Here is a 27,989-nt window from a genome sequence, read left to right on the forward strand (position 1 = left end):
AAGGAGCTTAGAAACAGGCGTTTTATGGCTTGCAGCTCTCGTTACAAACAGCGCTGTCCGCTGGTCTGAAACAACAGCTAAGCGATAGTCGCATCACATCATGTATCTCGGCCAACGTTTGATATTTACGCATTTCAGCTCTTTTGTCTGTCGGGTAAAAATGCAAACCAATGTCCCAAATGATTGGCGGGGAACATGATTTGACAATCAGTCTACTAAAGACAAGACGTTGCCACTTAGTATATATTAGTATATATTGCATACAGTACCTAAATCCCTTCTTTGATTAGTTTTTCTTCATAACGCAAAAGCCACAATCATTTTTTTATTAAAGATTGTTGTTTCATTTAAAAATCACACCCTAAATGTGCATGAATCCGTGTATTGAATCAGCAGCCCACAGAATAAATATCTGAGGAAATAATATCTCAGGTGGATCGAAGCATTTGTTTTACAGCAACGATCAACTTTCAGATGCTCAGTGACATCTCAGGCTCTTTATGGGGACGAAGCTTAAGTCAGGAACCATCTGAGGAGACAACCAGACAAAACTGATGAGTCATGATTCACATTTTGTCTCTTGACGTAGGTTCAAATATCAAATATAACTTTCCTGATCACATTCCTGCTCCTGACAGGATGCAGCCTTTAGATTTTAATGACAGCCCTCAGGACAAACTTTACATTTTTAACTCTGAGAACAGCTGAATTATCCGTATGATCAAATCCCCTCGGACTTAAAGAAATACATCTATTCAAGACATTAAATTCATACATACCATGTAATCGATCAAAAAGGAGAGCTGTCTTTAATTATTCCAGGCCATAGTGATGAGAGCTGGGTTTTCATCTGCTCTTTTAGACCTTAGTGATCTGCGCCTCCTGCCACCTCTGCTGCAGATCTGTCAGAACGAGGGGATGGGGAGCAGACTTTATGGAGGTCAGCACTTTAGCTTCAGGTGTATCCATTAAATATATACATTTTACATTTTTGACATGCATAATTCTTTCTTATCTAGGCGTTTGGTGCCTAGACTGTCATCGCCGCATGACGCTCACTTTTTTGGTACTTTAAGAACAATTTTCAGATTTTTCTTCTGTACGTATTACTGGTAGTAATGTAAAGTAAAGCAAAGTAAAGTAAAGGAGTATTTCCTCCACCACTGCTCACCTGAGCGCAGGAGTTGCCGTGTTTGGGGCACAGCTCCAGTTGGCAGTGCAGGTAGATGTCGCCAGCTTTCCCAGAGAACTGGAACATGTTGAAAGAGAAGACGTTGAATGTTCCCAGTCCGTTTCCCTGCACACTCACCGTCTGGTCAGCAGGGTTTGGGCATCTGCTCAGAAACAGGAAATCAGACATGATAATGAAATGCATTAGCAGCTGAACCTTACCAACCCAGTCTCACGGCAGTTCGTGAAATGTTCACGTAATTTAATCTATTGACTTGTGTACGCGGACACGTTTATCTCGTTTTTGTCGTGATGGTCAGCATGTTTTTTAAACTATTGTCTTAAGAGCGACTACGGTAGCGAGTAGTATGAAAGGCAGAAAATCCGCATAGGGAGGTTGGCTGGGGTGGTGGACGGGTCAAACAACACAGGACTTTCACCCAGGAGACCGGGGATCGTGTCCCGTGTGTCATGTTTCCTAAACCCAACCATCGCTATCTTCTTTACCTAAACCTAACTGTCCCGTTCTTCTTTACCTAAACCCAACGGTCCCGTTCTTCTTTACCTAAACCCAACTGTCCCGTTCTTCTTTACCTAAACCCAACTGTCCCGTTCTTCTTTACCTAAACCCAACTGTCCTGTTCTTCTTTACCTAAACCCAACTGTCCCCTTATTCTTTACCTAAACCCAACTGTCCCTTTTATTTTTTACCTAAACCCAACTGTCCGGGTTCTTCTTTACCCTAACCCAACTGTCCTGTTCTACTTTACCTAAACCCAACTGTCTCGTTCTTCTTTTTACCTAAACCCAACTGTCCTGTTCTTCTTTACCTAAACCCAACTGTCCGGTTCTTCTTTACCTAAACCCAATCTGTCCCCTTTATTATTTACCTAAACCCAACTGTCCGGTTCTTCTTTACCTTAACCCAACTGTCCGGTTCTTCTTTACATAAACCCAAGTGTCCTGTTCTTTTTTTCCCTAAACCAACTGTCCCCTTATTATTACTTACCTAAACCCTAACTTTCCTCTTTCTTCTAATCTTACCTAAAACGTGCGTCGTTTCTTTACTAAACCTAAGCGTCTCTCTTTACTAAAGACAGTCCTTCCTTACTAAACTGTCCTGTTCTTTTACCATTCCTAAACCCAACTGTCCGTTCTTCTATCTAAACTCAACCATCCTCTTCTTTACCTAAACCCAACTGTCCCTTTTCTTCTTTACCTAAAGCCAACTGTCCCGTTCTTCTTTACCTAAACCCAACTGTCCCCTTATTATTTACCTAAACCCAACTGTCCCGTTCTTCTTTATCTAAACCCAACTGTCCCGTTCTTCTTTACCTAAACCCAACTGTCCCGTTCTTCTTTACCTAAACCCAACTGTCCCGTTCTTCTTTACCTAAACCCAACTGTCCCGTTATTCTTTTCCTAAACTAACTGTCCCGTTCTTCTTTACCTAAACCCAACTGTCCCGTTCTTCTTTACCTAAACCCAACTGTCCCGTTATTCTTTACCTAAACCCAACTGTCCCGTTCTTTACCTAAACCCAACTGTCCCGTTCTTTACCTAAACCCAACTGTCCCGTTCTTCTTTACCTATTCTTTACGAAAGATGCTTTCCTTCGAAATACATTAGTTTTAAAAAACGTGCTGACCATCATGAAAAAAACGAGATAAACGTGTCCATGTACACAAATCAATAGAGTAAATATGACGTGAACATTTCACGAACTGCCGTGAGATTCTGTTGTCTTTACATCGGACAAAATTTCTTGCTCAACTCCAAATGTTTCAACTCACACTGCTGCCGCAAATTAGCGTCTTTGCATTGAATTTATATGTACTGAAATTTCGCTGCAGAATCGAGACGAAAACACCGTGGCCGAGATTGACCCTAAGAGCTTTATCTCACCCGTTGATGACGAGGTCGTATCGCAGACTTGCATTTGGTGACGGCTGGTTGGTCGCCCAGCAGGAGTCGGTCACTATGGAGACCATGTTGTTGTCCAGCCCCTCCGTCATCAGCTCCACCCAGACCTTCTGGTCCAGTACCAGCTCAGTGTCCGGCCCGACAAGGTTCACAAACTCGTTGTCGGTGTACGCTTTCATCATCAGAGTGTAATTCCAAATTCCAGATACAATCTCCTCCACCACGGAGCTGGAGACACACACAGACACATTTCAGCTTTCTTAAACTCAGTGGCTGAAGAAGTGCAGACCCTTTACTTAAGTAAAAGCACTAATACCACACTATAAAAATAATGTGTAAAAGTCCTGCATTGAAAATGTTATTCAAGTTAAAGTATGTAAGTACCATCAGGAAAATGTAGCCTACTTAATTTAGTAAAGAAAATGTACTTAAAGTATTAAAAGTGCTCAATGCAGGAAATCCTCCCATTTTAGAATATGTAAACAATCCAAACAGTTCTTTGTTTAATGGTCTAATCCACATGTGTCAAACTCAAGGCCCGCGGGCCAAGTCCAGCCCCTCGCTATTTCTGATGCGGCCCACAAATCAATCTAGGTTCACAATATTTTTTGGCACACCTAGTTGTGCGCCAAATCAAAAACATGGGAAACTGTGGTAACACTTTACAATAAGGTACACCAAAAAATAGGTAGTTAATGATTAGTTACTGTTTTTGAAAGAGTAACGAATGATTAGTTACCCTTTTTCAGAAGAAGAAAAACAGTAACTACCCTTCTGAAAAAGGGTAACGACCCTTCTGAAAAACAGTAACTACCCTTCTGAAAAACAGTAACTCGTTATTCTTTCAAAAACAGTAACTAATCATTAACTACCTATTTTTTGGTGTACCTTATTGTAAAGTGTTACCGAAACAACTTGCAATTATGCAACACTAAAAGCAGAATTTCAGAGTTTGCATATTCAGGCTGTGAAAGAGCTTGTTGTGAGTCAGCTGTGTGGTAGCCTAATTATAAAATGTAATCATTGTATTCCTTGATTTGCTAAATTCTAGGATGGCTTTGGAACATTTTTGCTCACTTTTTCAGGGACCAAACTGTAAGTAAGAAGACTATATGAGACATGCAATAATTGAGTCAAAGATATTTTACTTTTTCAATTAAATAAAAGCATGTCAATAAACTATACATGTCTGGCCCTTGATGTGATTCTTTTTTTCCAGGTGGGCCTTAGGGAAATTGAGTTTGACACCCCTGGTCTAATCATTTTAGCTGGACTTGTAGGCTATTTTTTTTTGTTTAATTTCTAATAAAACATTGTCTTTTATAAACTAAATGTGTTTTGTGCGCAAAAACTTTAATTTGTAAGTAACTAAAGCTGTCAGATTAATGTTGTGGAGTAAAAAGTACAGTATTTCTCTCTGAAATGTAGTAGAGTGTAGAAAGTATAAAGTGGCATGAAAAGAAAAGACCATGTGAAGTACCTTAACATTTGTACTTAAGTTCAGTTCTTGAGTAATTGTACGTAGTTACAATCCACCGCTGCTTTAACTTGAACTGCAACACGTTAACAACCAGGTGGCGCTCCACACACACCTCTCTTTGATTTTGAAGGACACACTCGTGAGGTCTGGCACTGTGTACAAGCAGGAGAAGTCGATGCTGACTTGGTCGTGGCGGGTGATGACGTCCGTGGAGCTGTTCTGCATCGTGATGGCGTTCTGGTAGATGATTTGGCTTCCGTTGTTCTACATTGTGACAGGAACACAGACAGGGTTTGAGTTCATTTAATCACAGCAGTCAGATTCTTTTCATGTTCACCTGTGACATTTACAATCCAGAGAGAGAGAGAGAGAAAAGTACCAACCGTTGTTGGGGTTTAGAGTCCATATTTGTATCATGCTGTTCATAAATCACATGCATCTTACTATCATAAACAAACAAGTAGAAATAACAAGTGGAAAAATGCGGGGGAGTGGAGTTCGTTTCCCAGAATAAGATAAGCAGAAAACACAAGACTTTCACCCAGGAAACGGGTGTTTGTGTCCCGGGAGGACTACTTAAAGAGGTCTATGTTTTAATCCAAACCACAATCTTTGGTGTCTGAACTTAACTGCCATTGCCGCACGACGGACACCTTTTGTCGGCTAAACTTGGCTAAAATTACCTGTCTTGGCGTTCGGCGGTCACTTCATTTTCTGAGGATATCATACGAATTTGTTGTGCATACGTTTTCAAACAATATCACGCGAACCTGTTTATGACAATGCGTTGCAGTTGTGGTGTGAACTTTTAACACTATATATTAACAGTTATTGTTCTTGGTGTAGACGGGCCTTTTGTCTACTTTTAATCTCTGTTTAGTCTCTATCATACCAAACAGGGAAGCCCAAACTGTAGAGAAAATACTTCATGGCCGGGCTGAGACTCCTCATTACTTTGCCGTGAATCTACAGTGAAGTGATCAGCAAAAACAGGAGCAAAACACTAGAGGAGAGCACCCACCATGATCTCGGTCCCACAGGTGTTGCTGCTGTCAAAGCTGAAAGTCACCATGTGGGTCTCGCTGTCCATGTGTCCTACGCAGCTTTCGTCTAGGAGGCGTAAGGTGGTGTAGTCGATGTTTTTGGCGCTGAGCAGACATCCAGCCAGAGTAAGAGTGGCTGAGCTCCCCATGCAGACTGTCGGGTCGCCTGAACACCCAACGGTACAAAGAAGAGGTTAAAGAAAATATTACCACTTCAATATAGATTTACTATAATTAAGTCATATCTAGTTGGTGCTGATGTTGTTTTTCTAAACTCAAATGTATCAGATTCTGAGCTATAATGGAGGCAGACATAGAGCTCAACAGTGTGGTTTCAGAAGTAACAACCCCATTGATTTTCATCATAAGGATTTAGATTATTGGGCATAATGTCTAAACCATCCGAGGTAGACTAACCACGAGCTACGAGGTTATGTAAAGAAGGTTTCTCCTTCGGTAGAAGCCACAAGTAATAATAATAATAATAATAAGAATACGTTTTATGCATTGGCACCTTTCAGGACACCCAAGGACACCATACACGCATTAATAAAAACAATAATAGAAGCACAACAAATGTATCAATAGAAAAATCCTGTAGTAAGTAAAAATCAAAAGGTATTCAACTATTAAAAACAATGATGTCTGTAGAATCAAGGTGGATATAGTGAAAGCTATGTTGGGTGATCCCAATCTGAACAGATATGTTTTAAGTGTGATTTGAATTGATGAAGAGAGTCTAGTGCAAGTCTGTGTGAAATGGGATTTTTTTTTTTTTTCGCGATGTCATTGAGAAGTACTACACTACCAACAATCCTAAGCGTAACAGCAATGTGTGTGATTGGCAGAGCTCGCTGTTACCATGAAAATGTTACCCGCAAATGGCTATAGTGAGCTGCTACCATTGAAATCTATGATCGTTTCTGTACATAGTCTTGTTCTTTTGCGCCGAATCAAATGTTTGGCTTGGTTCCAGGCTTAAAACCTTGTATGTTGGCATTTAATATAAACGTCAATGGAGATATCAAATGGGGAAACTCAATCAGAGTCATTCTAAAACCAGGCGGTCACTGATGGGCTCCATACATCCAGTTTTTAATTTCACACTAATCACGTGTCACAACAGACTCTACACAAAACCACACATCCAGAGCAGCAGTTCACCCACAGCAATTTTTATCTTTTACGTGTATCACCAGGTGCTTTTTTAAAGTTTTATAATCTTCCATTATCATGCCACGTGTTGCACTGTACCTAAAGAGTTTGTTGGTGTGTACTTGGCGGCAAAAAGAGCCCGACAGAGGCATTGGGGTTCACCGTTGTTCCCGTCGCAGTACTCGTTATCACTGCAGTACAGCTCCGTACAGGAGACCTGAGGGACAGCTGCACACACACACACACACACACACACACACACACACACACACACACACACACACACACACACACACACACACACACACACACACAAAATAACACTTAAAAAAGTAGATCCATTTGTTTAAACTCTACTAGTCCTGGAACAGTGGAACATTTTTAACTAAGTGTTTTACTTGAGTATTTAATTTTTTTATTCCACATACTCAACTTAAGTCTTTAGAGTCTCAACTTTAGAGCATCAGACACAAGACTTAAAAACATTATACTAATGAACAAAACTAGATAAAAATATTAAACATTAAATAAATGTCACGCATCAATATTAATTGTGTAACTTTTAGTACTTAATGTCTTTTGCTGACAATACTTGAAATGATTAAGTAGAATCAAACTAAACAAACCCTGATCCATCCATATATTTTACTACTGTACTGTAGATACGACTTAATTTAAAGGTTGTGTACAGTGAACTTAACCCCAATTTACTCTCTTTCTGTCAATTCTGTCAGTTCTGTCAATAACAGTGAAAGTATGTGACAATCTTACGGCAATCGGCAAGTGACCTCCAGTCGCCCAGTGTGATGTTGGTGTTCAGACCGCAGGTCTTGGCGTAAGCGTCCAAAAACTGGCAGCTGAGAGCGAGGCCTTCCTCGGTCGGGAATTTGCACGAAGTTTCTGCGCAGGCGGTTATGTAGGGAGCTGGGTCAACTTGGCAATCGGTGAAGGGTGCCTGCATCAGGAGATTACAGCTGTTCCAGCCATGCAGAGAGGAAGAATGAGAGTCAGTGACCAGTTTTCTGAACGGTAGTATCATCCCTGGGCACATGACAGTGTAATCATTGAACTGTATGATTCCTGTTTTAAGGATGAAAGGAGTGTTCAGTGTGTTTTGATGGGTCGGTTCTTACTGTTCAGTTGTAAGGTTGCAGTTGGTCGTATTGTTGGGGGTGTCGCTGTACAGGACCTCGCAGCTAGGGGGTAAAAAAACAAAATGGCATGTGGCTGGGTTAGCTCAGTTGGTATAGCGGGCGCACATATGTAGACGCAGAAGGTCCAGCGTTCGAGTCTGACCTGGACGATTTTCCTGCATTTTCCTTTCATATCTAGCTGTCTTTTCCATTTATTTATTTATTTGACTTTAAGGTCATACAACCTTTTTTTTTACATTAAAGTTACCTCAGCACAAATATTCTGATAGCCCAGTTTTTCCTGAAGAAAATGATGTACATTGATTGACTGTAGACAACAGGGTTGATGTTTTACAAGATTTCTTTGAAAATAAAACCAGACGGACAAGGAATTGTAAAAATGGTCTCAGGGGTCTAAGCGTTAAAGGCTGAAATGCCACAAAAAATCTTTAAAAAAACAAACAAGAAACGGCACATACATTTTGAAACCAATTAACCCAATGAAACCCAATGTTTTGTTTACGAAACCTTCCAGGTAGAAAACTGCTGCGTCCCATACGTACAATTTAACGTTGACGAGGAACAGCTGGATATACTTTCACCTCATTCATCTAACATGCATGTTTGATGCTTTCATATGTCAACATGCTCACTAACGTTAGCTTGGAGAGCTAATGTTCCTACCCCCCTAGGATGACGCACAGGAACGTTTTCCGTCCTCATATCTAAACCAGAGAACGTAACAGTTGCAGTTTTCAACTACTTAGTTAAGTTTAAAAACACATTGTGGTTTAGCTTAACTATATATAACATATTTCCGCAATTCAAATCAACGGCCATTTCTCTACCCGGAAGTTGTTTTTGTGTTAGCGCAGAGTCATGGTGATCCAGTCTATACAACATTAATAAGCAGGTGATGTCAGTCTGTGCATCACGTTAAGACTAGGCCGTACCCAAACACACTGGAGGAAGACTTCTCTTCAGCCAGATTGAAGGTCTGACTGGCGTTGATGGGGTTACCACACAAGCCTTCTGCAGCTGCATCAACTCCTGGTGAATAACAAATAAAGACAAGTCAATAGACTTTTAACCAGACAGCATGTCATTCTTAAATTCAACTATGTGAAAAGTAGAGCTGCAAAGAATAGTCAATTAGTTGTGAACTATTAAATTAATCGCCAACTATGTTCATAATCGATTAATCGGTCTGAGTAATTTTTTATGAAATAAGTACAAATTCTCTGATTCTAGCTTCTTAAATGTGAATATTTACTGGTTTCTTCACTCCTCTGTGAAAATAATCTACAGACTAATCGACAATGAAAATAAATTTAAGTTGGAGTCCTAGATTTAGTTTTCTGTACCTGTGATTACTGCAGTGTTGCCATCAAAAGAGATTGTGAGCGAAGAACCAATCTGGACAGTGGCTCCAGTCTGGTCCTTGGAGAACTCCGCAAAGCTAATCAGCTGAGCCGTGGCGTTGAGCGTTAGTGTTTGGCCATTAACCTACATCACAGCAGATGAGTGGAGGAAACACTGACTCAAACATCACAAATACATACATGCATGTAAACAGCTTAGTCAGAATAATGTCTTTTTAGAATAAAGGCAAAAAACTGAATATTATTTGCATGTAAACGTAGTCATTGACTGATCAAACCAAGACAATCTACGATACATTTTTAAACAACCCCATAAATATGGTTACTTCCTTTTAGATGGATTGTGGCAGCTTACCTGAACTATCCCCCCTTGTCCAAGATAGATTGTTAAACCTGCCGCAGTTATTGTCAAGGCGTCCAAAAATGGCACATCTGTACGGCTTCGCTCCCGGAAACTCGCCAATAGTTCAATAGTGTCATCTCCTGTCAGTGTGTATGTACAGCGATCCGGGACCGACCGGATTCTGTTGAAGAAATCGATGACGGTGGAGGCAGTCACAGTGCACACAGGGTGGGGCACAGTGTGGACCACACCTGATGGAGATGGAAACAGACAGAAGGTTTATCCTATGTCAACCCATTCTCATGAACGGGTTCGTGACCAGACTCCATTTAAATAAACAATAATTTTACCATCCAAATACACCCTTTATTCAAAGTGGACAGAAAGAAAATAAAACTAGCAAAAGCCGTCTTGGTTCGTCTTTCCATTGTTCCAACAATCACCCCTCTGGTTTGGTTGAAATAAACTCTTAATTCACCCATTTACATGTGGAGATATGCTGGCTCTATACACGCTAAAAGCAGTGATTATTTCCATGGAGTCTGATGGGTTTGATGATTTTGGAGATTTTTCATGTTAAACTAAAATGATCTTACTCTTTAACTAAAAGGTCTCTCTCTGTAGGGATCCTTTCCATAATGTTGTCGGACACTTAGAATCATAATCTGAGCCGGTCAGCGGCAAAAAGCACTTTTAGTGGACGGGAATTGAAGGTGCGCAATTTTCCATTAAGGTTACATTGCAGTTTGTTTCGCCGCTGCCGACTGAAGCTGTCTTGCTCAGTATTTGACCAATTTGAAAGATTGTTGTTCCCATCAGTCCTTCGACACACAAACATGGTTCCTAAAAAGAAGTTAGCCTTTAAAACCCATGCAGTGACACCTTGCTATTTCATCAATCACCTTTAAACTGAAGGTTGTATGTATTATAAAGCACAGAAAACATTTTAAAGGCTGCTTACCTGCCAGCAGGAGGAGCAATGCAACGGGCTTCAACATGATGAAGTAGCAGCAGTAAAGTGGCGGAGACCTGGGAGGGATACAGGTCACATATTAAGTGGCACATTGTGTTATTCAGTAACCCTCAGGGGTGTAGCACAAAATTCTTTACCCTGTACAATGATTCTCTGTGCTTTTTGGGCTCCAGCCCCGAATGTGGGCCCCGTTTTCTGATGTTCAAATACATGATATATAAGGGATGGTTTTGATGATTGGATTCATATTAATGCCTAAATCATCTAATTGAAACAACATAAATAGGAACAACATGTAAAACGAGTGACAAACCAGGGTTGTTATTAAGATTGCACAATGAATCGCAATTTTATCGAAATCGCAATATGGACTATATCAATATCCAAATCGCAGAGGGGCGCAATATTTTTTAAAGGCAAAATATGTGTCAAACCATTCTAAAATGAAGTATCTAATATCTAAAAACAATCTAATCCTTGCAAAAAATCACATTTCAATCTTTTTTTATATTTTTCAATGAAAATGAGAATAATGATACAAACATGATCATTCCCTTCAATATCGCGAATCATATAGCAATCGCAATATCAGTAAAAATAATCGCAATTAGATATTTTCCTAATATCGTGCAGCCCTAGTTGTAAAATTTGTATTGATTAAAACTGAATTTAAAAAATATATATTTTCAAGAAAAACTAAAAACTAAACTGAAACTATATTTCCAGGTTAAAATAAGATGAAAATATAGTAAAATTAACAAATGAAATCCAAAAGTCCATACTCAGCTGATATGAGTTCATTCCACAGTGTTAGAACTAAAAGACAAAATATTTGAAGCTTTTATCAAGATTTGGTGCACAATCAGGCGTATAAATCTGAAATAATCTGTAGATCGGGCTTTGAAAGGAACCAAAATCAACTTGAAATTCTAAAAATGAACGATTCCAAATCATTTGAACAAGCAGCGCATTTTATCAAAGTCACTAGAATCTCAAAATGGGTTTTTAATTTGACTTTTTTTTGTGGATGAACTGAGTTGCCACGAAAATATCGGTAGGAAACTGCACTAGTGGTGCCTTTTATATTCAATTGAATGCTCAACTTGTTCAGTAAAAGAATGTTAGAAATGATTTTCTTTAATTTGCTTTAAATTCAACAATCAGTATGTCATATTTATTTAGAAAGAATACTAAAAGCAGCACAAATGTAGAACTGAGTACATTGTGATATGTTTATTTATCGCAAATAATGTCGTTATGGGAATATTCAGTCACATTATAGCCCATTTTCCTCATATCGTGCAGCCCTACTCTGGATAGAATCAGATAATTGTGCCGTCGCCCTTAAGGAGCGTCACAAATGGACAAAGTCTACGTGAAGCCAGGCAGAGAGAGGAAGAGTGTGCAGAGCATCTTACCGTGTGGTGTTCAGGTGTAGCAGCAGGTGGATGGAGCTCTGCAGATGGATGTCGGTGTTGAAGCACTCAACTCTCCGTCGGATGTGCCTGCTGTCTCTCTCCGTCTCTTTTTATGCTAGTCCTTCTCGCCCCCGCCCCTGAAGAATGATGTACCTAAAACAAGTTTTTTCACAAAGGAATGTGGAAAGAGGATGCGTGGGACACTCAGCGCCTGTTCCTCCCTCATTACCATCACTGACCCTAACCCTTGAGAAAGGGCGTTAACCCGAACCGCTCCAGTGGAGCAGCAGATCAGACTTGTTGTACTGGGCCAACACATTTCCATTAATTTGTCCTCAAGGAATTGCACAATGTATAATTAAATACGCTGTGTCACCTCCTACTGTGCAAATATCCAATTTCTTAGTCAGTTGGACCTTATCTCATCTGTATATCGCTATATCACTCTCAGAAATAAACCCGTGAAATAACAGAAAAGGTACTGGCAGCTCTTCAGCCGGACTTTGTCCTGTAATTAAAAATGGAAATTATGTGTAGTACCTACAGTTAAAATACAGAACATTTTCTATTTACTGTTAGGCCTATAAAAAACTCTCAGTTACACTTTACTTGAAGGTATCTACATAAGAGTGACATGACACTGTCATGAACGTGTCATAAACATTATTAACATCTCATAAATGTTTACGACACAACGCTTCTTTTAGTAAGTGTCATTCGGTTTTTGTCATGACAAATTATGGTTAGGGTTAGGGGGTTAGGGTTAGGGGGTTAGGATTAGGGGGTTAGGGTTCATGTGTCACTCATGTCACTCTTATGTAGATACCTTCAAGTAAAGTGTTACCAAATACTTTCATACAAAGCTGCTCAGTTAGTAAATTTATGAAAACGTTAAAAAGCGACAATGCCCAAAACCAATTTTTGAGGCTCACAAAAGTTGACGGAGCACAATTGATGCAATTTCGAAATGTAAAAAACTGAAATACAACTGTCTATGGACAAAAACTTTTAATACACATATATTTCTATGAGTGCATTTTTTATTACCTGTCTGTATATAATAGAGGTGTTTATAGTGTAGGCTACATATTATTACTCTTATATTTCGTATTCTGTTGTGAATTTGTTGAGCTGCTTTAACAAGGGAATTTCACCAGTGTGGGATCAATAAAGTTGATGGCCGGCTGGTCAGATGACGCCGGCTACAGAGCTCCATGAGCTGTTGCTCGTGTCAATGGCCGTTCCTTCCCTACAGTATGTTGACCACATGAAGAAACATACATAACATGGGTTGATCTGAGTGAAATCTGCTTTCTGTTGAGCAGGTTCCTCAGCATTTTATCCAAAATGATAATTAACTGAGAGCTTCAGGTGCTTTTAACCACTTTGTGAGACACAACAGATATGGGGGCAAAGAAGTTTTATTAGCTTCCGGTTTTCCTTTACTTTCAGATTTTTTTTAATGAATAAAATGTTAGAGCGACAGAAGAAAATGTAATCAATTATATTAGATTTCTTTCGGGAATAACAATTTAAGGGCATTTTTATAAACCGGTCACGTTTCACTAGGACAGGAACCCAAAAGCAGACGAGGACAAGGTGAGTAGAATGAACAAAAAGGTTAGTCTTTATTAGGCTTTGTACGTGGAAGCAGATGAATCCAGCAAGTGAGGCAGTGGTGGAAGTGGGTCGGCTGACAGGTACGTGCAGATCCAATAACGATGGGGAAGTAGTCAGACGGCAGAGGTGGAGAGTGTGTGTTTGGGGTCATAGTCCTGTTGAAAAATAAATGACGGTCCAACTAAATGCAGACCGGATGGGATGGCATGTCGCTGCAGGATGTTGTGGTAGCCATGCTGGTTCAGTATCCCTTCCATTTTGAATAAATCCCCAACAATGTCACCAGCAAAGCACCCCCACACCATCACACCTCCTCCTCCATGCTTCACGGTGGGAACCAGGCATGTAGAATCCATCCGTTCACCTTTTCTGCGTCGCACAAAGACACGGCGGTTGGAACCAAAGATCTCAAATTGGACTCATCAGACCAAAGCACAGATTTCCACTGGTCTAATGTCCATTCCTTGTGTTTCTTGGCCCAAACAAATCTCTTCTGCTTGTTGCCTCTCCTTAGCAGTGGTTTCCTAGCAGCTACTTGACCATGAAGGCCTGATTCGTGCAGTCTCCTCTTAACAGTTGTTCTAGAGATGTGTCTGCTGCTAGAACTCTGTGTGGCATTCATCTGGTCTCTAATCTGAGCTGCTGTTAACTTGCAATTTCTGAGGCTGGTGACTCGGATGAACTTATCCTCAGCAGCAGAGGTGACTCTTGGTCTTCCTTTCCTGGGGCGGTCCTCATGTGAGCCAGTTCCGTTGTAGCGCTTGATGGTTTTTGCGACTGCACTTGGGGACACATTCACAGTTTTCACAATTTTCCGGACTGACTGAACTTCATTTGTTAAAGTAATGATGGCCACTCGTTTCTCTTTACTTAGCTAATTGGTTCTTGCCATAATATGAATTCTAACAGTTGTCCAATAGGGCTGTCGGCTGTGTATCAACCTGACTTCTGCACAACACAACTGATGATCCCAACCCCATTAATAAGGGAAATAATTCCACTAATTAACCCTGACAAGGCACACCTGTGAAGGTAAAACCATTTCAGGTGACTACCTCATGAAGCTCATTGAGAGAACACCAAGGGTTTGCAGAGTTATCAAAAAAAGCAAAGGGTGGCTACTTTGAGGAATCTAAAATATAAGACATGTTTTCAGTTATTTCACACTTTTTTTGTTAAGTACATAATGTGTTCATTCATAGTTTTGATGCCTTCAGTGAGAATCTACAATGTAAATAGTCATGAAAATAAAGAAACACATTGAATGAGAAGGTGTGTCCAAACTTTTGGCCTGTACTGTATATCGAAAAAAAAGTCATAAAAAGTCATAGTATAGTATGTCGAAAAAAAGTCATTGTATAGTATGTAAATAAAAGTAAAGAAGAAACACATTGAATGAGAAGGTGTATCCAAACTTTTGGCCTGTACTGTATATCGAAAAAAATGTCATAAAAAGTCAAAGTATATTATGTCGAAAAAAAGTAATGAAAAGTCATAGTATAGTATGTCGAAAAAAGTCATAAAAAAGTCATAGTGTAGTATGTCAGAGAAAAAGTCGTTAAGTCGTATAGTATGTTGTAAAAAGTCATAGTACAATATAGTTTGTCGAAAAAAAGTTGTAAAAAGTCAGTATAGTATGTTGAAAAAAAGTCATAGTTTAGTATGTCAAAAAAAGTCATAAAAAAGTCATAGTATAGTATGTCGAAAAAAGTCATAAAAGAGTAATAGTATAGTATGTCCAAAAAGAGTAATGAAAAGTCATAGTATAGTATGTCGAAAAAAGTCATAAAAAAGTCATAGTGTAGTATGTCGATAAAAAGTCAAAGTATATTGATAAAAGTCATAAAAAGTCATTGTACAGTATGTCGAATGAAGTCATAAAAAAGTCATAGTGTAGTATGTCAGAGAAAAAGTCATTAAGTCATATAGTATGTCGTAAAAAGTCATAGTACAGTATAGTTTGTTGAAAGAAAGTTGTAAAAAGTCAGTATAGTATGTCGAAAAAAAGTCATAGTTTAGTATGTCAAAAAAAGTCATAAAAAGTCATAGTATAGTATGTCGAAAAAGTCATAGTATAGTTTGTCAAAAAAGTAATAAAAAGTCGTAGTATAGTATGTCGGAAAAAGTCATAAAAAAGTCATAGTGTAGTATGTCAGAGAAAAAGCCATTAAGTCATATAGTATGTCGTAAAAAGTCATAGTACAGTATAGTTTGTTGAAAAAAAGTTGTAAAAAGTCAGTATAGTATGTTGAAAAAAAGTCATAGTTTAGTATGTCAAAAAAAATCATAAAAAGTCATAGTATAGTATATCGAAAAAGTCATAGTATAGTTTGTCAAAAAAGTAATAAAAAGTCGTAGTATAGTATGTCGGAAAAAGTCATAAAAAAGTCATAGTAAGTCGAAAAAGAAATCATAGTATAGTTTGTCGAAAAAGTCATCAAAATTCATAGTCAGTTGATATTCTCTGAGATTTGGAGAATAGTCGTAATATTTTTAAAATAAAGTCACAATATTGAAAATTAAAAAAAATAAATAATAAAATCCACCTGCCCTACAGTCTGACTGACAAAGTGATGGATGTTGATGGATTTCAAATATTCCAGCTGAGCAGATTTCCCAGACTTTGGTAAACACATGTCAAGCACCAAAACAATTTGTTTCAGCTTGAGCGTCAAATTATCTCTTCACACAATGCTCTGGGACAGATTTGGGTCTCACTAGACGGAAAGCTGAGTAAAAGCAGGTAATTAGTTGGAATGAAGTTGGCTAAGAAGATGTAACACATAGTTGGGTGATAATTTAGACTTTATGCTTTATGAACAGGCAAAACAGACATACGCAGGACAACACAAGGGTTAAGAAACTTGGAAACATATATTTAAAGTTTGGCAAAATTCACAACTCAATGTAAAGTAACTCTGAAGAGCGCTTGTCCCTTCAGAGGTTTATATCTGTACTCATCAGATCATCTGCGCTTCCAAGTAACATTTCTATAAATGAGGTTTAATGCTCCATTAAAGTATAGTAATGCAGCTCTGCTAGTTTCCACGCTGGGGTGACCTTCAGACCGACAGCAGCTCTCAGTTGAGCGTGACGTCTGCAGTTTCATCAGCCACAGAGAAAATTGAGAAGACGTCCAGCGTGTGCAAAGAAAAACACTGAAGTGTTATTGAGGCACAAGATGTGTTGGTAGTAATAATCCAGGAATTTATGAGCTGCTTTAATCTAAATTACTGCTTTGTCAAGCAACCTTTTAACCCTCGACCCTATCTTCCCATCGACCATGCGACTTTTTGTTTTTCTTAAAATTAAAAAACAATTCCATTTTGGTCATCTTTGTGACACTTTTGTCCCTTTTTCAATATTTTTGTCACTTTTTTAACATTTTTGTCACTTTTTTAACATTCTTTTATTCATTTTTATCTTCAAATGCTATGGAATTGAATTAAACACCCACATTCAATGAAAGTAGAGAACTGATCATTGGAACCATCCATGTTACTTTAAAAAAAAAAAAAATTGATTTGGTTCAAAGAAAACCAAATTTCTGGTAAAGGAACATTTTGAAAATGGGTCAAATTTGACCCGAGGACAACAGGAGGGTTAATACAAAAACAATCTTCGTCAACACAAGAGTTTTATCTCCAGCAGCAGAACTAATCTCCGTCCATATTAACACGCCTGACAACACATGTCACATGACCGTTCACACACACTGGGCATGTGCGTGTCAGTGTAAACAGGAAGCAGATTGTCTGACGTTAATCTGCGGTTGAAAATCGTGGATGTACAAGTTGAAAATACAGAAAATACTTTGGAGCAAGAACAATAACGGTGAAAAGTGAGAGCAGGGATTTATTAGCTTGTAGCGAGGACGAGATGGAACTGTTACTGAAATGTCTGTAAGCTACCTAACCGATAACACTGACTGATGTACGTTCTCTTTTCCAAATGTCTCCGTTTGTGTCCATCCAGACTACAAAGCAACAATGGGGGCAGCAGTGTTTCCAAATGTCTCCACTTTAGGGGCTTGGAAATGCCGATTTAGTGTGGACGCGAGACGTAAACATAGCTAAAGATAGTAGTTTTTTAACCAAACCGTAGTGTGTAGATGTAGCCTGGGTCTGCCGAGGTTTCTTCCGAAAAGGGAGTTTTTCCTCGCCACTATCGCTATAGCTACTGCTAATGCTTGCTCTTGAGGGAATTACTGTAATTGTTGGGGCTTTGTAAATTATAGAGTGTGGTCTAGACCTACTCTATCTGTAAAGTGTCTCGAGATAACTCGTGTTAGGATTTGACACTATAAATAAAATTGAATTGAATTGAATTAGAGAAACAGAGAACACACACATGACAAAAGGTTGAATAGTGACCGTGGCTTTCACCCGTGTGTTTGGCAGATTGGCATTCCTGTGGACAAGTGTGTGTGTGACATATATAGGGTATCCTGGCGGGCCAGAGGCCCCCCTCCATATACATGCACCTCCCCCCCGTAGAGTAAGTGTATTGTGTCGGCCTGGGAAAGCGTGGCAGCGTGGCCTCAACCTCCACACACACACACACACACACACACACACACACACACACACACACACACACACACACACACACACACACACACACACACACACACACACTGGAGCATGTTAACCCCCATTCATTATTTGTAACAATGCATATGCTTCATGTCAACTCAATGTCCAGTCTGTGTTTGTTTTCTGAGGGGGGTGCAGGGTATCAGTAGGAGGTAATTTTCCCAGGAAACTCTGACTCAGTAAAATCCAGTTTTTAAGGCTATATTTGCACTTAAGTCTGGCCACACGGCTTTGAATTATGTGTGTATGTATACTTTTAAAAATGTTTATATTTCACTCAACATCCTGCACATTTGCTCGAGTTTAAATGCTGAACCTAACGAGCACAGTAAAATAAAATGCACTGTCTGAGAGACAAACTGAAGCCGGAGGTTGGGGGTTTCGGGGTCAGAGGTTCACAGTCTGGGTCTGGGTCTGAGAGCAGTGGGCGGGACTATTATACTGATCCGACCATCAGACAGGGCATTATATTTACCTCCTTCCATAAACATTAAAAAGCCAAGACATACACAAGGTTTAATGTAAAATTAAAGCTACAAACTGTATTTTAATTCAGGAAAAGTACTGTATTTTTACAAGAAGAAAACATTGTTATTCTTCAGTATTATTTTTGGCGCCCCAGCTGCCAGAACATAGTTCTTTTAACAGTGTGCATTCACATCTGAATCTTGTTTCAACAAAAGGCTTAAAACATTTTTACTAGAACTACTGAATTTAGCAGTGTCTCCTATATTTTCCCTTCTCTCCATTGTTGTTCAAATAAAGGTCATGAGTGTTATTTCATCCTTTTGTTTCCACTATAAATGGCTACAATTTTTTTTTTTTTACATTTGTGGCAAACACAAGCGTGGTGTCTGAAGAAATTATAAGAGTAACTTTAACTGCATTTCCTGCATTCTGATGAATTTTTATGAACCAATTTACGGGGGAAATGTCAGGGTATCTCCTACTTTAAGTGTGCTTCTTCCTGTTTTATAGCAGATTGCAACAGTTGCTTTTGAGGTTGCATCTCACCATCTACTTTACCAGAGGCAGTGTTAAATGTCTATACAAGTCTCGTTCTAGCAGTTCGCCAAAATAAAAGTCCTCTGCTATTTTCATATTTTTATTTAGGGGGGATATGTGCACGCTTTTGTTTCCCCTATGTGACCCCAAAAATATATGTCTGTGGAAGTCTTTTTTCATATAGGTTATACATTTCTCCTGACATCCTTTTTTGTGTGAAAGTAAGGGGAACACGGTAAATGATTGTTTATTCTGGAGATTATGTTGCATACTCTATAACATTTTTAGAACAGCCAACTTAATTTGTGTTTGTGTTCATTTGCGTGTTGAAACTCTTGTGAAAATTGAGCCAAAGCACTTTAAAATACTGTAAATAACAACAAATAGTCAGTGAGTGATGCAGAAAACCATCCAGTGATGTGTAACACCACAGTTCGCCACATGGTGGCAGTGTTGCTTCTTAAGAAATATAAAACTCGGAGCTATAAACTTCTACAGTCAGTCAGTGTGTCTCAATGCAAACTTTCTGTATCCAGCATGTCTAGTCACTATAAAAAACATACTTAATACGTACTATGTCTTTTAATACTTACTACTTTGTTTAGTTGTTTAGGTCAATAAGGAACTTAAGGAGCTTGTTTTTTTTCTTCTACTTGTTTTTTTTCTTCTATTTTCTTTAATAAATGTTTTTTAATTGCTTTTTAATGTTTTATGTAGGGCACATTGAATTGCATTGTTGCTGATATGCACTTTATAAATAAACTTAGCCTAAATCACTTGAATTATTTAAGCCAACATGGATGCAAAGTCCTCAAAATGTTCATAAAAAGAGAGGAAATTTGCATTACATCAACACGGCAACTGGGCAAAGTATCTGCTGAGGAAGTTCATAATCATGATGGTGATCAAAAGCTCCAGAACAGCTACTAAATGGATCTTTTGGTGAGAGATTGTTTCGTCAACAACACATGATCAAATACATGAGACAATGCAACATAAAACTAAACTGAACAGATGTTATTACTATTGCTTCCTCTGCCACCACCAGGTGCCCTAATAACCGTAAGTAACCCGTGAAAACATGTTCAAAATTATAGAACTACAGTATACCTGGCTCTTAAACGTTTGTTTTAAACTTTTTTACAGACAGCTTTAGTTAATTCATCAGGCGACATATGTAGCCAAGAGGTAGGCTGGGAAACAACCATCACAACACACACACACACACACACACACACACACACACACACACACACACACACACACACACACACACACACACACACACACACACACACACACACACACACACACACACAGACAGACAGACACACACACACACTCCTGGCTCTTACACTATTTTTACTGTATTAAATTATTTTTAGATAGCTTTAGTTACTTTACAAATCAAGATTATATAAAGTTTATAAAAGCTGATGTTTATAGAAGTACAGCTTAATTAAGTAGTCGAATGACAGAAAACAGTTTGAGCAATTTTTCAGTGTTTTTAAAACATTTCCTGATTTTTCCTTTGATTAATGTTTATAATGTTAATAATATTTAGTAAGAAAGCTGAGGTTCGGTATATTGTTCGGACAAAACAAACATTGAGAAGATGTCACTTTGAGGCTTTCACTTGTGACGCCATTTCTCACTACTTTCACTATTTCTTTCACAAAATAGTTTTCCAACGATCAAATCAAATTATTAATGGAGAAAATAATCAGCAGGTGAATCCATAATGATAAAAAATAATCATCAGTTAATAGTTCAAGCTTAACCAACTCCAGCAGTAAAACCCTTTTCATACTTTAACTATATTTTCATGATTATACTTACAGATGTTTACGGAAGGAACATTAAAAATGCAGTACTTTTACTGTAACATAGTACTTTTATTGTGTGGTATTAGCAGTTTTACTTCAGTAAAGTACCTGAATACTTTATCCAGCAGTGTACTTGTGCCATTTCCTCAAAATGAGCACACTGTGTACTTCAAACCTCCGAAAAATGAGTATGCAGTACAGAGATCTGGCTTGTTGGTATTTTTCTCGTCACATTTCTATCTTCACTTCCGCTAAATCACAAACACAATTTAAACAAAAAAAAGCACCAAATTACAGATCATACTTTGGGGGAAAAGCCATTTTTATTAAAAGTCATATACAAAAGGAATACTCCATGTTAGGTTACTATAAAACGTCCATATGTACATCGTATCATACACATCAACAACACTCTGTCGGAGAAAACGCGCGTGAACTCGACACGACATTCACACACTGCTTTTAAAAACACGGGACTTACACAAACGTCCACAGATGTGTCACACGTCAAAACTCACAACATCTGGAGCTGCACATCGGTTTAGAAAAAGACACCTGTGTTATTCCATTTGGATGCATAGCTTCGAGTACAAGTCTTTTTGGGCTCACTTGGTTTTTGTTATTTCGGTACCAGAAGAGAAATGAAAACCACATTCTCATGCAACAATCCCAGGAACCTCGGCGGCAAATGTTCTTTTAATTCCTGTCTGCATCTTGGGGAATAGTGTCGCTTTGCCAGACCCTCCTCCAAAGCGCTGCGGAAGAGGGTCTGGCTAGTCCACAAAGCATTCTGGGATGGGAGAAAAAACATGCTCTGGTTTATTGGCATTTCCTTAAACCAATCCCAATCTTCATGGGCGATGCTAAGCGTCGGACGGAGCCACGGTGCCTCTGCAAAATAGCCTCTGGAAGGAACTTGTTTTGGTGGAACATGTGTACGTCCAAAGGTTGTTTTAGTCGTGCAACAGAAAACTCAGATTGGACAGATAGTCTAGCTAGCTGTCTGGATTTACCCTGCAGAGATCTGAGGAGCAGTTAACCACCGGAGGTTAGAACGCCAACACAAAGAAAGCAGAAGCTAGCGGATATCCGGCCTAAATGAGTGAAATCTGGCGGATTTTCCGATCTGCAACGGAGCAATCCTGGAAGTGGAACGTCAAGGATATAGTCTGCTTGGGGAAAGACTCATGACCTGACGTGCAATCAAAACTACAGCGGCTGAGATCAATCAATTAGTTGTCAATAATTAAATTAATCGCTATTATGACAATTGATTTAAGTCTTTTTTTTTATTGAAAAAAAAAAGGTAAAAATTGTGATTTCAGCTTGTTAAATTTAAATATGTTCTAGTTTCTTCTCTCCTCTGGGACAGTAAACTGAATATCTTTGAGTTGTGGACAAAATGAGGGTTGAAAATCTGTGCTTTAACAAAATGTTATTTACACATTGAGATTTTTGATGAATAATCATCAGAACTGTCGAATTAATACGTAAAAGTAAGGCTGTGTTCACACTTGGCTTCTTTTTTGACAAGAAAAAGTTGACTAGGGCGCATTTGTAAAAAAAAAAACAAAAAAAAAAGCTGGCAGTGTTTTGGTTCCAAAAAGCAGCCGAGAGCGTCTTTTGTTGCTATAACAACAGCTACAGTATCCTAGAGCGCTAAGTGGAGAGGTGCTAAGGTTAGATAAAACAAAGTGGTGGAGCAAGCTAGAGAAAGAACAGTGAGAGAGAGAGAGAGAGAGAGAGAGAAAGAGAAAGAGAGAGAGGTGCTAATGTTAGATAAAACAAAGTGGTGGAGCGAGCTAGAGAAAGAACAGAGAGAGAGAGAGAGAGAGAGAGAGAGAGAGAGAGAGAGAGAGAGAGGTGCTAACGTTAGATAAAACAAAGCGGTGGAGCGAGCTAGAGAAAGAACAGAGAGAGAGAGAGAGAGAGAGAGAGAGGTGCTAACGTTAGATAAAACAAAGCGGTGGAGCGAGCTAGAGAAAGAACAGAGAGAGAGAGAGAGAGAGAGAGAGAGAGAGAGGTGCTAACGTTAGATAAAACAAAGTGGTGGAGTGAGCTAGAGAAAGAACAGAGAGAGAGAGAGAGAGAGAGAGAGAGAGAGAGAAAGAGAGAGAGAGAGGTGCTAACGTTAGATAAAACAAAGCGGTGGAGCGAGCTAGAGATTGTCATTGGTCGGCTGTCAAAAAAGCGCTTGGCGTAGTTTTTTTTTTTCAACTTCAAAAAGACGCTCCGAACTGCAGAAACTTCTCTGAAAACACGGTTTACTCCGCAGGATTATAATGTAAAACAGACGCTGGCAGCTTCAAAAAAAGATGCCAAGTGTGGACACAGCCTTCAAAACACTTAACGATATCAAAAATCTAAGACGATTTCTAGCCTCACACATCGATGTAATATCGACATATTGCCCAGCCCTAAAACAACTAAACAACTTTCAATTTAAACCATCTGGATTTCTTTGTCGGTTTGAGGATTGAGTTACGCACTTCTACTTTAAACACTCACTTTTATCAAGTTGATAAACTCTCTGATTGTACTCTCTGCCTGCTCAGACTCACTACACGTACATATAAAACTACATTCATCAGGCGGTGTGAAGACAACACGCACACAACACACATACGTTTGTTTCACTAGCTTTGTGGGGACCGTCGTTGACATAATGCATTCCCTAGCCCCTTACCCTAACCTTAACCATCACAACTAAATGCCTAACCTTAACCCTTACCCTCACCCTAACCATAACCTAATTCTATCCCTAATCCTAAAACAAAGTCTTAACCTTCAAACAGCCCTTTAACTGGGTCTGCACAGCCTTGTGGGGCCCAAAATGCTGGACCCCACAAGGTTGTGCAGACCCAACAAGTATACTGTATTCCCCGGTTTTTGGACCCCGCGAATATAGTAAAACAAGCCCACACACACACACACACACACACACACAACACACACACACACACACACACACACACACACACACACACACACACACACACACACACACACACACACACACACACACACACACACACACACACACACACTGGACAATGCAGGACCCAAAGGGTCCATGTTGAAAGATACCGAAGTTCCCCTTCAGTAAAATCAGGATTTTGTGCTCACACGTTGCTCTGCAGTTATCTGACCGCGTGCGCTCTCCGATCTGAACTTGCAGACGATAAAAAACTGGAGTTTGTTTTGTGCTCGCTCGACAGTTCGCTCATTAATAAATCTCTGCACGCATTCGGCCTTCGCTGTCCCAAAGCCGACCGAGCCCGTCGTCGGCCTTCCAGCCAACATTAACGTCTCCGTGTGATTGAGCTGCGCCGTCCTGCGTGGCGAGGACGTCGTCAGACAAACTGACCATGAGTCACGCAGGGGCGGGGCTAGAAGGTGGGGGGGGGGTGGCACCCCCTGAAATATGAATGCCACCCCCGCCCCCCAATCCATTGGGCTAGAGTGCTTTCAATCTGACAGTTGTGATCTCCATTAGATCAGAGTGCTGTCACTCTCTTTCCCAGCACTTGTCACATGACCAATTCGTGTTTCCATGGCGACTACCCAAAATTCTGATTCCATGGAACAAAGCAGTGTGTCACACTGAGCCAATAGAAAATGTTTATTGTATTCTGATGTACATACAATTTGTTTGAAATGAAAACGAGTAAGATTAATAATGAATGTGATGTTGTATTTAGGAGAATCACACTGTGTTGCACTATCCTATCCAATAGTTCCTATATTTCTAAGCAGATTGTCTATGCTCTATTCTGATAAAATGCCCCCCCCCCCACTGATTATTAGTCCCCACTGTGCCAAAAATCCTGGAACCCCCCCCTCCCCCTGGAGCCTCGGCGAATTCACGTCTAACGTCGGCCCCGAACAAGATGACAAACTAGTGAAACAACAGAAGCACCCAAAGTGACGCCATCAAGCACGTTTACGCGATGCACGACCTAACTGAAAGTGGAAAGGAGCTCCTGGGAAGTCTCTACGAGGGAGTAGAAAAATAATCTCTCATTTCAAAACTATCAAATCTTATTTTACATGTTGGAAACTTTGGGGTTAAAAAGGGGGTTTCGCACGGCGCGCTCGCAAGGCCTTTATTTGTCCACGCTTTTGTGCTACTGGCAGACAGATTCCTCGGTGCCGTGTTGAGGACTCTGCAGCATTTGCTAGTGCAACAGGAAGGTAGAAAAGAGAGGATAAAAGCAGTTTTCTTGGGTTCGTTGGAGGTTAATTTGTAGAAAATGCCGACAGCAGCGACGGGAATAGATGTTTCTTAAGAAGGGGGAAAAAAAATAAAAGGCCTTGGGAGATTTTCTCTGTGGAAATAAGTTTTTGTTTGCCGGGTGCGGGGTTGTGTGGTAAAGTGTAAACTGCCGGGGCGCAGATAAAAAGATTTAAACGCTACATTAAAATGCCCTAAACAGAAGACTCACATCGAGACCTTGATGTTGTCAGAGTTAACAAATGAACCAGAAGCATTCTTAAGTCACCCGCAACATTTCTGACATAGTTTGATGCTAATATTCCCCCCGGAAAACATAAACACAGTCGCCTTTTACTCTGAAAGTCCACATTTTTCAAGAATAAAAGCCAGTGACCGAGAAACTGCCGACAAATGAAATAGATACAGCACGTTGAACTTGGAAAAAGTGACATAAATAAAGATGTTTGACACGTTGTTGTGTAAAGCTGCTACATGAACCCATCAACGGTTCTCCCGGTGCTTCGTTATTTCAAGCCGCTGAACTGAAAACTTCGACCCTCTTCGTCGCACAGTTGCTTTTCTACATGACGAAAACATCCGGAGAGTGGGATGAACCTGCGGCCCTGAACGTGTCACCGCTTTACTGCCGCCATCCGTCAGCGCCAGGGGAGCAGAGCATCTCCTGAAGACACGGGAGGATTTCTGACGGCATTTGTTTCTATTGACGCCATTTTTCATTATGACACACAAAGCAATCTGCGTCTTTGTGTGCAGGATATTAACACTTCTGACTCCCAGCAGAAAGAGCTGAAATGATTTGTCAATTTGTTGGCAAACTATTTGGTTATTCCATAAACCGCACAAGTAACTTGTCAAGCTATCTGGATAGGAGCTGCGCTTTTCTTTATTCTAGATTGTAATGAATGTCTTTACGACAAAACGAGAAATTTCAAGACAACTTTTTCCACAAATTTCAGACGTTCCAGAGACAATTAATTGAGAAAAGACTTGGCAGATTAATAGATGATTCAAATAGTTAGTTGTAGCCCCACTTATATCAAAAAAGACAAAAAAAAGGCAACAACTACATTCTGCTACAGCCACCGAGGGAGTTTTCGACACCAGCAAAAAACAAGCAAACTGGTTCATATTCAAAATCTTTGTAATGCATATATACACCAGAAATGAGAAGTGCTTAAAAACTATTTCTTTTGAGTGTGAACCAGTTTCTGTTTGATGAAAAGTCTCATTTTCCTACAAACTAAACGTGTGCCCTCAGTTCATTTTGAGCTAAAAACATTTTACTCACATGGCAGCTGCCTCTCCTGATTGGTTACAGGGTGAATGGTTGGCCTTGCCTTTAATCAGCACCAGCAGCAAATCAGGACTGAGGATTTTAAGGTGCAGCCAATCAGATTTTAAGGCCCAGTATGCACCTACACAGGGCCACGTTCAACCTCAAAAAAATTTTTTGCCATGGTTTCCTGGTTGAACAACATGTTTTAGGCTTTGAGATGTGTTTTCTCTCTTTTGGTGGGTGTGTCTCATTGGTGGGTATGTCAAAAGGTGATAGCCAATCAGCAGAGACGTGTCTGTAAACAACAGGGTGTTCAACGCAACCCTGTTTCAGTTTTTTTTTTTTAAACGTTGCCACGTGTTGTTGGGGCTGAACGTGGGCCATGAAAACACCTGGGCCACCTTCAGCCGCGACAAAACGTTGCAACGTGGCAATAAAACGAGAGCTCCTGTGCGTCTCTACGACGTGTAACGTTAGACAGCCAATCACAGGCATTATTAGATCTTGGTAGAAGCATGCTGCATGCTTATTGGCTCACTGACGCTGATGAGATTGACTCCTTTAGGTATTGAAATTTGGTATTGAATGACGTCATACATGATGCTTCAGAGGCAATCCGGTTGGTGCCTAAAAAGTCGAATGAATTCGGTACCCAGCCCTACCCGGAACCAGAGCCTTGTGCAGTCACTGGTGTAACTGTCTGTGTAGCGCCCCCTAATGGTGGTGGTGGGGCAGCGGGTCGTGGCTGTGGCTCCGCTGTATGTACGCCACGGCGTCCCTGTACGTGAGGGCCAGCTGGGGCCGGTCGTACATCTCGCTCAGAGCCTGGAACTTTGGGCCCCAGCGCGACAGCCTGTCGCAAACAAACCCTCCTTCGCCCTCTTCTTCCTCGTCGGCGTCGTCCCCGGCGACAACGTTTCTGCGTGACGCGGCAGACCCCAGCGAGCTGAGGCTTCCCGCCGACGACCCGGAGCCTTCCACGCACCAGACGTGGTAGGCGTCCGGCGGCAGCGCCTCGCCGTCGTTGTCCGCCTCCCAGATGATTCGCGCCACGTAGCTTTTGAAGTCCACGTGAGAGCGCGGCCCCGACGGGGCGTCCGCGTAACCGTCCCGCGTCTCTGGCGGGACGTCCCTGCCTACGTGAGGGGTGTAGTTGGCGAAGGCGTTGGCGGTGGCGTGCTGGTAGTGGTGGTGGTGGTGGTGATGCGGGATGCTGAGGTAGGGAGCGCCGGAGCTGCAGGAGGAGCCCGACGGGTGGACTTCCTCCTGCGAGCCGGGCGAGGACTTGATGAGCGGCGCCGTGGTGCAAGACGAGGACTGGGACAGACTGGAGCACAGCGGGCGCTTCAACTCGGTGATGTCATATCCGTTCTGGAAGAAAAGGAAGGAGGGCGGGACACACACAGTCAG

General features: G+C 40.4%; 2 protein-coding genes across 2 annotated transcripts in view; both read right to left on the reverse strand.

Moving 5' to 3' along the window:
- Positions 1 to 424: 424 nt before the first annotated feature.
- LOC120562452 (zona pellucida sperm-binding protein 4-like) lies at positions 425 to 12,109 on the reverse strand. Its single transcript, XM_039806165.1, has 14 exons — positions 12,021 to 12,109; positions 10,591 to 10,658; positions 9,642 to 9,880; positions 9,269 to 9,410; positions 8,858 to 8,954; positions 7,905 to 7,967; positions 7,543 to 7,745; positions 6,871 to 6,999; positions 5,595 to 5,782; positions 4,686 to 4,837; positions 3,076 to 3,321; positions 1,172 to 1,334; positions 780 to 902; positions 425 to 551 (listed from the first exon to the last, which is right to left on the reverse strand). Exons 2-13 carry the CDS (start codon positions 10,625 to 10,627, stop codon positions 810 to 812), a joined length of 1,752 nt encoding a protein of 583 aa, XP_039662099.1. The 5' UTR covers positions 10,628 to 10,658; positions 12,021 to 12,109; the 3' UTR covers positions 425 to 551; positions 780 to 809.
- Positions 12,110 to 24,910: 12,801 nt separating this feature from the next.
- The window catches only part of si:dkey-22o22.2 (neural-cadherin), a 241,089-nt gene continuing 238,010 nt past the window's right edge, over positions 24,911 to 27,989 (reverse strand). The window contains exon 34 of the mRNA XM_039805925.1: positions 24,911 to 27,950. Within this exon, the coding sequence (XP_039661859.1) occupies positions 27,294 to 27,950 (657 nt within the window). The 3' untranslated portion in view covers positions 24,911 to 27,293. The remainder of the gene's footprint in view (positions 27,951 to 27,989) is intronic.

This window comes from Perca fluviatilis, chromosome 7 (assembly GCF_010015445.1).
Source record: "Perca fluviatilis chromosome 7, GENO_Pfluv_1.0, whole genome shotgun sequence".
NCBI classification, from domain to species: Eukaryota; Metazoa; Chordata; class Actinopteri; order Perciformes; family Percidae; genus Perca; species Perca fluviatilis.